The sequence below is a fragment of the Miscanthus floridulus genome, chromosome 4 (genome assembly GCF_019320115.1).
Source record: "Miscanthus floridulus cultivar M001 chromosome 4, ASM1932011v1, whole genome shotgun sequence".
Classification (NCBI taxonomy): domain Eukaryota; kingdom Viridiplantae; phylum Streptophyta; class Magnoliopsida; order Poales; family Poaceae; genus Miscanthus; species Miscanthus floridulus.
In genome coordinates this window covers 121,866,136-121,875,894 of record NC_089583.1, presented here as the reverse complement: position 1 = coordinate 121,875,894, position 9,759 = coordinate 121,866,136, and the positions used below count along the sequence as shown (strand labels likewise).

General features: G+C 52.0%; 1 protein-coding gene across 3 annotated transcripts; it reads left to right on the top strand.

Moving 5' to 3' along the window:
- Positions 1-942: 942 nt before the first annotated feature.
- On the top strand, positions 943-4,985 carry LOC136550598 (zinc finger CCCH domain-containing protein 53-like). 3 transcript variants are annotated; one of them, XR_010782353.1, is made up of 10 exons: positions 943-2,094; positions 2,181-2,366; positions 2,461-2,646; positions 2,775-2,854; positions 2,933-3,163; positions 3,279-3,396; positions 3,556-3,801; positions 3,902-3,988; positions 4,123-4,195; positions 4,544-4,985. XR_010782353.1 is itself a non-coding variant. In XM_066542222.1 (9 exons), exons 1-8 carry the CDS (start codon positions 1,061-1,063, stop codon positions 3,939-3,941), a joined length of 2,121 nt encoding a protein of 706 aa, XP_066398319.1. In that variant the 5' UTR covers positions 943-1,060; the 3' UTR covers positions 3,942-3,988; positions 4,123-4,343. The 3 variants fall into 3 exon arrangements, 1 of the variants encoding a protein (XP_066398319.1); XR_010782354.1 differs by having other exon boundaries at positions 4,123-4,199; XM_066542222.1 differs by lacking the exon at positions 4,544-4,985 and having other exon boundaries at positions 4,123-4,343.
- Positions 4,986-9,759: the final 4,774 nt, after the last annotated feature.

Genomic DNA, 9,759 nt, shown 5'->3' with positions numbered 1-9,759 from the left:
AACATCCTTCCGATACCTTCAATATTTAATATGACACTCAAAAATTTTCATCAGTCTAGCTAAACACACCCTTAGTGTAAAAGAAAAATACTATCGTATAAACCTAGGTGAACATGCTGATGATAACCATCGGAGACAGCAGAGCTGCTCCGCTCCCTACTTGCTCTTTTTAGGGGCTGTTTGGTTCCTTCCGCACCTCTTAAAATTTCTGTCACATCGAATGTTTGGACACATGTATGGAGTATTAAATATAGACTAATTACGAAACTAATTATATAACTTGCGACTAATTTGCGAGACGAATCTTTTAAGCCTAATTAGTCCATGATTTGACAGCGTGGTGCTACAGTAAACATGTGCTAATGATAGATTAATTAGGCTTAAAAAATTCGTCTCAAAAATTAGCCTCCATCTATATAATTAGTTTTATAATTAATTTATATTTAATACTCTTTATTAGCCTCTAAACATTCGATGTGACATAAGAGAACCAAATACCCCTTAGAGTAGCGTAGCTTGCCCGACGCCGCGACCTCCGGGCTCTGGGAAATGGAGCAGCCGCTCACTGCCCCAGTGGCCTGGCGCCGCACCAAGGGAGCTACTCTACTCCAGTGAAGTGAAGCTAGCTAGCTGCCTCGAGCTTGAGCGAAGCAGAGCAGAGCTTCCAAAAATTTACATCATTTTCTATCATGTGTTCGACCCGAGTAATAAATATAGACTAAATAAATAATTAATTACATAAATTACAGTTACTTTGTGAAATAAATCCTTTAAACTTAATTAGTTTATAATTTAATAATAAAATATTATAGTAACATATATATTAATAATAAATTAATTAGACTTAATAAATTCATCGTATAATTTATATTTTTTATTAATATTCGGAACACGCGTCACACCGTGACGTGACACCTCAAAGTTACACCTGCAACTGAACAATGCCTCACTCTTCTGGTTGTACCAGCACACACAGCAGCTGCCTGCGAGGAGCCGAGGACAGAGGAGAGGAAAAGGCAGCTCTTCTTTGGAGGTGCTCGTTTGCCTGAGCCGGCCATCCATGGACGCCTACGAGGCCACCAAGGTGGTGTTCTCGCGGATCCAGGCGCTGGACCCGGACCACGCCGCCAAGATCATGGGCTTCCTGCTCATCCAGGACCACGGCGAGAAGGAGATGATACGCCTCGCCTTTGGCCCCGAGGCGCTGCTCCACACCGTCATGGCCAAGGCGCGCAAGGACCTGGGCCTGCTCCCGGCACCCGGCTCCGGCCCGGGGACGCCCACCTCCGTCACCTCCGCCGCCGCGCACTCGCAGTTCCTGCTCTCGCGCCAGAACTCCGGCCGCTGCGGCGGTGGTGGCGCCGGCACCGCGCCGTCGCCGCTCTCGGTGTCGTCGCCATCGTCGTGGGCGCCGCCGCCCGTGTTCTCCAGGAGCAACAGCGTCGTCATCAATGGCGCGGCGGCGGACGAGGCCTTGGCCGCCGCCGGCGGCGGCGTTGGGGACGACCTCATGAACCCGGCCGCCGGCGGGAACGCGCCGCGGTCGCCGTTCTTTGCCGCCGGGGAACCGCTCCTCGACGAGCTCCAGCTGCAGGAGCAGCTCGCGTTCCTCAACGACGCCGCCGGCGGCCACCAGCTGCCCCTGTTCGACGCCGCCAGTGAGTGCCGGAGCCCCGGGGCTGGCGACGCCGCCGGGTTCTTCCCGTACGGCGGCCTCGGCTGGGCCAACGGTGGCGGCCCAGGACACCGCCGGAGTTCGTCGGTCAGCGAGCTCTGCCTCGGCGGGGCCGACGGCCTTGGCTGGAAGCCCTGCCTGTTCTACGCCCGCGGGTACTGCAAGAACGGCAGCGCTTGCCGGTTCGTGCACGGCGGCCTCTCCGACGACGCCACCGCTCTTGCCGGCGCTAAGATGGACACTGCCACCCTGGAGCAGCAGTGTCAGGACATCCTGCTACGCTCCAAGTCCCAGCGCCTTGCCGCCGCCGCGGCTGCCGCCTTCCCTTACTCGCCGACCGGCTCGCTCCCTGGCTCCCCGTCCGCGGCTACCAAGTGCCTCAGCTTGCTCTTGCAGCAGCAGCAGAACGAGAACCAGAGGTCTGCCATGCATGTTCGAGGAGCTAGTTCTCAGACAGTAGACACTCCCCTCTCTGTCGTGCTCACGATCTCCCCGGTTCTTGCAGGGCGGCAGCTGCAGCGGCCGCCGCGGCGCTGATGCTGGGCGGCGACGACGCGCACAAGTTCATGGGGCGGCCGCGGCTGGACCGCGCCGACTTGGCGAGCACGATGAACCCGGGCTCGCGCCAGATTTACCTCACCTTCCCGGCGGACAGCACCTTCCGCGAGGAGGACGTCTCCAACTACTTCAGGTAACTGTTCCTGTGTTCCATTCCCAGCACGCTGCTCCGGTCCCCCGGGAACCATGCGCGGTCTCTTCTGACCGGCTCCGGCGAACCACTGCAGCATCTACGGCCCCGTCCACGACGTGCGTATCCCGTACCAGCAGAAGCGCATGTTCGGGTTCGTCACCTTCGTGTACCCGGAGACGGTGAAGCTGATCCTGGCCAAGGGCAACCCGCACTTCATCTGCGACGCGCGCGTGCTCGTCAAGCCCTACAAGGAGAAGGGCAAGGTCCCCGACAAGTACAGGCATGCCGCGACCTTCCATTTTGCCTTGCTTGTGCTCCCCCTTCCGGCAACTACATACAGCCGCCACGTCTAGGCTTTTCGCTCTACGACATCATGTCATGACCGATCGCTCTGCTGCTACTCTGCAGGAAGCAGCAGCTGCAAGGCGAGAGGGTGGATTTCTCCAACGGGTTAGACGCCAGAGACCACTTCGATCTGCACCAGCTTGGTAAGGCATTTAGGCATCCGTTGCAAAACGATCGGTGCTCAGACCGAGTGTGTACTGATGCTCGCTCGCTGCCGTCAGGTGCGAGGATGCTGCAGCACTCGCACAGCGCGAACGAGATGCTGCTGAGGAGGAAGCTGGAGGAGCAGCAGGCAGCCGAGCTGCAGCAGGCCATGGAGCTCCAGAGCCGCCGCCTCATGGGCCTGCAGCTGCTGGACCTGAAGCCGCGCTCGTCGCCGAGCCCCATCGGCATGCCCTTCAGCCCCACGCGAGCTGTCGCGTCTCCTACCGTCGAGTCGCCGCCCGATTCCGGTAGGGATAGCGACAGAATGCGACGCCATTTCACCTTTTCGGGTGCACGGATGGGATGATGAATAGCTGGCGATATTCGGGATTTCTGAACTGTGCTGGTTAATTTCGATTTCAGCAGGGGAGCAAGGCAAGGGCAGCGGTGGCTTCCTTCTTCCTCAGAGGCGGGCGTTCAACGGAGGCGATGAGGCGGAATCTGCTGGCGATGCGAGCCCGAACGCAGACAGTGACCAAAGGTGGAATGGAATTAGCGCTAAACAAGTCATTATCGCCATCATTTGTCGCGTCCATCACATTTTGCTTTGATCCAGCAACGCAGAGTAGCAACATTTCACCAACTGATCCGTGGGAAGTGACTCTTTTTTAACGCGTTGCGTTGTTTTCCTCCCCTGCAGTGCCGAGCACAACCTGCCGGACAGCCCGTTCGCGTCGCCGACCAAAAAGTCCGCCGCCGCGGCCTTCTCGCGCGATCCTTTCGCGCCCAGCGACTCGGAGATCGCCGCCGCAACTGCTGCCTCGCCTGGCCGTAATGCCGCCGCCTCCTTTGCTGGCATCAACAATGGTGGCGGCCTCACTGGCCATCTCAGGCCCTCTGCGCTGGACATACCTTCGCCGAAGCCCTACTTCTTCCCCATGTCCAGGTATACAACATCGTACCCGCAGATCGCGCGGTTCTATTCTATCTGCGCGCCATGATTTGCTCAAAGACTGAGACGCATCATGCAATCCGTTGGCTGGCAGGCTGTCCTCCGATCACGGCGCCGGCGCGATCGGGATGTAAAGTTAAGCCCTCAATGGGAGGGAGTATGATACTACTGCCTAATCATAGTAAGCACTTCATCGTCTTCCTTTTGTGAAAGCCATGCATGGATCTCAAGCACTGAGCACCATGCTTCCAAAATGATATGCTTTTCAGACGTGGAATGATGCTGTTCTTACTTTCGTGGTTTCGATCCCTGCAGGAATACTAGAAGCAAAGAAAGAAGATAGTGGAATATAGGGAAACAAAAAAGAACGGAGAAGTCGAAGCATAGTGTTAGTTCAGTTCCTGTTTTCTTTTTATTTTCTTTCCTTTTCATGAAACCAAACCTCAGTAGGAGCAGATCCACACCAAGCTGAGAAGCAGCTCGCAGCAACAGATTACTGCTTCCTCTCCTATTAAATTACATGCATTTACCACTAATTACTACCGTTAGTACTTACTATTACCACCCACCAGCGTTGATGTAATACTACCTAGCTAGCTCCATGTCCATGATATGCAACTGCTACGACAGCCACTAGTTCATATACACTCTGATAGCACTAGGTGTGATGCTTAGCAACCACAAGAAGATACTTCTACCACATGTAACCCCGTACTGCTCTGCTTGCTGAATGCAGACAGCCATTGCAAAGCCAAAACAGACGTGACAGACAGGCTTGGAGAGGAGGACCAGACCAGCTGGTCCACTGTGTGTAAAAAAGATCTCACAGGATTAGTAAAGAAACAAACGAGTCCCAGTCCCAGTGTAGGGGGGTGTGATTGAAGGAGGACCACTCTGTGTTGTCTCCACAGCCTGCTGACGCTGAACCGAGCTGTAGTCAATATTGGGAGGAGAGGTGTCAGCGTTGTTGGCTGGGGGGCCGGGGGACGGTCCGGTCCCCCCCACTCTTCAGTCCTTCAGCAGATGCAGATGCAGGTCACTACAAAAAGATGTTTTTTTTTTAATTTTACCGTTTTTTTTCTTTGATTTTACTTTTGCTTGTCGAATGGATCTACTGTAGTGGACAGTGTTATTATATAATACAAAGAAAGGAAAGTGAAAGATATGGAAATAATTTTGCCCTCTGTGCGGTGAATGATTTGGTGGTGTGGTGGGTGCCTACATTTACCTCAGTTCTTCATCTGAGTATAAGCCATGGCTTACCTTAGTTCTTCCTCTGAGTATAAGTTATGGCTAAAAGTATTGCTATTTTGATATGAGAGAAAAATACTATTCGTTGGCTGGTAAGTCATGACTTATAAGTTGAATATGATCAAACGAACATGCTTTTTTTATTTCTTCACCACTTCAGCTATTTCATTTCACTCTGGTAATAAGACCTGGTTACAGTAAAACACTTGCTCTACTAGTACGAGCTTTAACGAAAAAGAAGAGCTGCTGATAGTACTACTATGAGTTTTCATGTTGAAAAAAAACGTGGCGCACGAAGAAACGAAGAAACGAACGTGGCACACGAAGAACTGACTCTCGGAGGCCGTATCGTATCGTAGATTATTTACTGTTGGCTGGTTTGATGTGAAAAAAAATATTGTTCCTGACTGAAAATTTACGATCATTTACGTCGGGAACACGCTTTCGGGGACGCGACCCATGAACCCAAAGATGCCAACCCGGGGCAGGCGGGTCGTAGAAAGGCGACGCTTTCGGGGACACGAAGAAAACACGCTGGTTCCTGTTGGCTTGGTGGTAGGTTATAAGTTGAAATAGTATTTTTTTCTCACATCAGATTAGCTAGCAGTAAATAATTCATGATCGTTTACGATAAAACGAACATGTAAAATCAAAACCAATCCACCGAGCCGACGTCGACATCTCAAAATCGGAAGCTAGGGATCTGAATGCGACGGGTAATGTTAGAAATTAGCCGGTGAGGCTCTGAAGAGGAAAAAGGAGAATATACCGCGCCACACAATTATTTGCTGGATGGATGAAGACCGGTAGTTCCTGAGGAGCCTTTTACTAAAATTTAGTCCCTGTCATATCAGATATTTAACACTAATTTAAAATATTAAACATAGATTAATTCTAAAACTAATTTCATAAATTGAGACTAATTTAAGAGTCGGATCTATTAAGGCTAATTAGGCTCATGTTTAGCCTTTCTAATTAGTATTAAATACCCGATTTGACATCTACTAAATTTCCGGCGTGTTCGGCTGCTCTCGGCTTATCAGCCATGGTACAATGTTTTTCTCTCCCAATAAATCAGCCATACAAATCAGTACATGCGGGTTATAAACCAATAGTTGTACTAGCTGAAGTAGCAGTAGCACCTGCTGATGAGATGATTAGTGAAGGAACTAGTAATTGGTACTGGCAGGCAGGAAAGCGGATCATGTCCACTATCAGCCTGTTCGGTTGGCTGGTTCGTATCGTTGTTGGTTCGTGAAGAAATACTGTTGGCTGGTTTGTGTGAGAGAAAAATATTGTTTCGACTAAAAATTTATGATCGTTTACGATAAGCCACAGCCAAACGACCAGGCTGTATGGTGCTCTGCTCGTGCTCGCCTGCCCGATCGGTCTCCGGCGCTGTCGGTGTGCCGGGCGACGGAGGCGGAGGCAGAGACCGGAAGGACGGGCCGCGGGCGCACCGGCACCGGCATCTCGCGTCGCCGCCCGGCTCCAGCTCCAGCTGTGCCGCCTTGCGTTTGTTAACGCCGGGTGGCGCGCAACAAAGTGCATGGCGCTATCGTTCGTTCTTTCTGCTTTCCTTTCCTTTTTCCTCAATCCTCCGGACTCCGGGATTAATGCTACTAACCGCAGAAGCTGCAGCATAATTAACACAGGCCTATTAGCTTACTAGCCCTTCAAGCGGTGCCTACCCTAGCTAGTACGTAGAGTTTGTTCACTGGACCTGCTGTGGACATGTTTGAAAAACTTTTGCTTTGCCATTTGCCAATGGTACTGGTCATAGATAGACATGAATCAGCGTTGAAAGATAGGGGTAGTCGAGCAGCAGCAGCCCAGTGGATGGAGACCCTGGTACTCCGTCGTTTGTAGAGGAGCAGTCGAGCAGAGCAGAGAGCAGAGACGTCCACCGTCACCACCGGCGTCGGCGTGGTTACTGTACATTGTACAACAACGGGGTAGATCAGATGCAGATCACGAGCGAGACGGATGGCGGTGGGGCCCAGCGTGGCAGCGGCCTAGTCACGCCCATGTGTCCGTGCGGCCCCGCTCTGCCGGCGTTCTCGTGCATGCATGCACATGAGACGAGATGAGATGGCATTGGAATCCAACCCGACCACGGCGCTGCCTGCCTTCTTGCCTCGCGCCGGCCGGCTGGACCATCGCCTATTCGCCTGTGCCTGCCAATGCCACGGCCCACACAGGGCCACAGGCCACAGGCCACAGAGCAGAGCACCTCGTGTCCGGCCTGGCCTTGGGCAGTGGCCAGCCCGCTGCCCACGACCACTGCTAGCAGTAGCAACTGCACTCACTCCTCTCCTCTGGCGCGCCGCAACGCAACGACAACCGCCGTAAACTTTATTAGCTTTGCGACTTTTTCCCCCTTTGGATCGGGGCAGCATGCAAACATGCAGGGCACGGCCGTAGAACCATGCATGGCTAGTTTGTCGTTTGCAAGGTGACGCCGCGCGCGGCATACACGTACAGTACGTACGTTAGGACAGACAGGCGAGGCGTGGTGAGCGGCGGATCTAGGAAATATTTTAGGGGGATTAAACAACACTGCTACTCGATCTTAAGTCTCAGCCTCTCCTACACTATAGAATTTTGTCTAAAAATTCATATGAGCTCTACAGTAATTTACACTGATTCGGTTTGAGTAGGGGGGGCTTGAGCGCCCCCCCCCCCCCCCCCCCCCGCCCCACCGCTGGATCCGCCTCTGGGCGTGGTGAAAGGCCGTAACCTTTCATCCTGCCCTTGTCCCCGGCTCCTGAGGCCTGAGCCGAGCGGGTCGTGTAGCTACACCATGCATGCAGCTGTACATACATACACACACACATAGACACAGTTGCATGTGTAGTACGTACCCCCACCACTGGATCGATCGCATGTACATGAGCAGTGCACACCGTCGTAGCTAGCATGTCGATCCCAAGCAATACAAGCATCTAGCGGCTTCACCGTCAGAGCGCGGGCGCGCGGCACGCAAATGGAATGGTTGTACTCGATCGCATGTCATCAGCCGGCCGGTGCATGCTGGTGTGCGTCGATGGCCATGCATTGGGCAACCTGACCCTGACCCTGACCCTGAGGATATATGGTGGTAGGGATTTTCAGGTGCACGTACTCGTTCGATCGCTCTGCGTACTGACTACTGTACTGAACAAAAAACGGGCGGAGGTCACCATGCGTGGCCGATTGCAACAAGATGTATTCGATGGATCGGTACGGTCGCAATAAGTGCGGGAATTGAAGTGGCGGCCTGGGAATGGAGACGCTTTCTGTTACTGGTCACGTACGTACAGCTAGGTACGGATGGGGACGTACGGTGGTGCTGGATCCGTCGTCACCGCGACGTCCTAGCTAACGAGAGAGGCCGGCCCGGCAGGGATGCAGCTTGCAATGGCAGCGCATGCAGGCCGATCATGCTCATGGCGCGTTGGGAATCGTTTTCTGGATCGTCGCGGAGGCCGGCCGGCCGGGCCGATTTTTTTTTTTTAGCCTTTTTTTTTTAAAAAAAAATCACAAATATGTTTATGGAGGTATGCTTTTAAAATCTAGATCTTTAGCTCGGCGCTATTGTTGGTGGCGCCAAGCTTACACGTCTCGGCGCTATTGTTGGTGGCGCCACGCCTACGTCTTGGGCTCGGCGCAGACATGACGGTGACTTAGCAGGCACCTTGGCGCCGAGCTTGGCGTCATGGTTATTGGCGCCGAGAACGGCGCCAAGATCTATGACGTCGAGGTGGTGTTTTAACCCGGCGTCCAACCTTCCTGCCCGAGCCTTCTTCCTCTTCTTTCTCCTCCCTCTCGGGTTTTTTCTCTCCCCACTTCGCCCTACCTCACAAATCGACATATTGGACCTTAAAAACTTTGATTTGATCTGTTTATCTTCGAGAGCAAGGTATCATCGCTCTCTCCTAGTTTTTTTTTTCAAATCGATTCGGCATATATTAGTCGGATTTTTCAATTTAAGAATCGTCATTACTTAGGATTTTATACAATTTTAATATTTATATTATACAATCGTAGGATGCCAAGGCGTGGAAAAGCTACCAAACCAAGATAACCTCAGCGCACGTTGTTATGATATGGGTTCATTGTTGTGGATCAAATGAAAAACCCTAGGTGTAGGGTTTAATGTTAATTGCTTTCGGTTCTTAGAACAAAAATGGCTATATTATAGTTATGGTTGGATGACCAAAAATGCCTTCGACCCATTGGCTCTTTCTAGTGGTGTTACAGTACCCATGTGCTTTTGTGGCGATCCTTGCAAAGTAGCCAAGTCCGATGAAGAGGACACGTATAGGCAGAGGTATTGGATGTGTTCCAATTTTGTGTTTGAGCCTACACTTCATCAGCGCCGCATTAACAAGATGGTGAGGAATTGATGTTTATGTCATATGACATCTTGCATAATTTTTTTATTTTATAACAATTGCATTTTTTGCAGACCCCTCCACCGCTCTATGATTTTGAGTAGTCGATCGACACTGAGATCAAGCCTGAAGACAATGAATGGATGTAGAACTGTTGCGGTGGGAGGCAGAGGACAAAGAAATGATGGAGAAGAGATACGGAGAGGAGGCTGCAAAAAAGAGCACAAGGAAGAGGAGGAAATGAGGCGTGTTGCTGCGTACAGAAAGGAGAGGAAGAAGAAGCTTGAGCGTGCACGCCGAGTGAAAGTAGCGATGGAGAAGAATC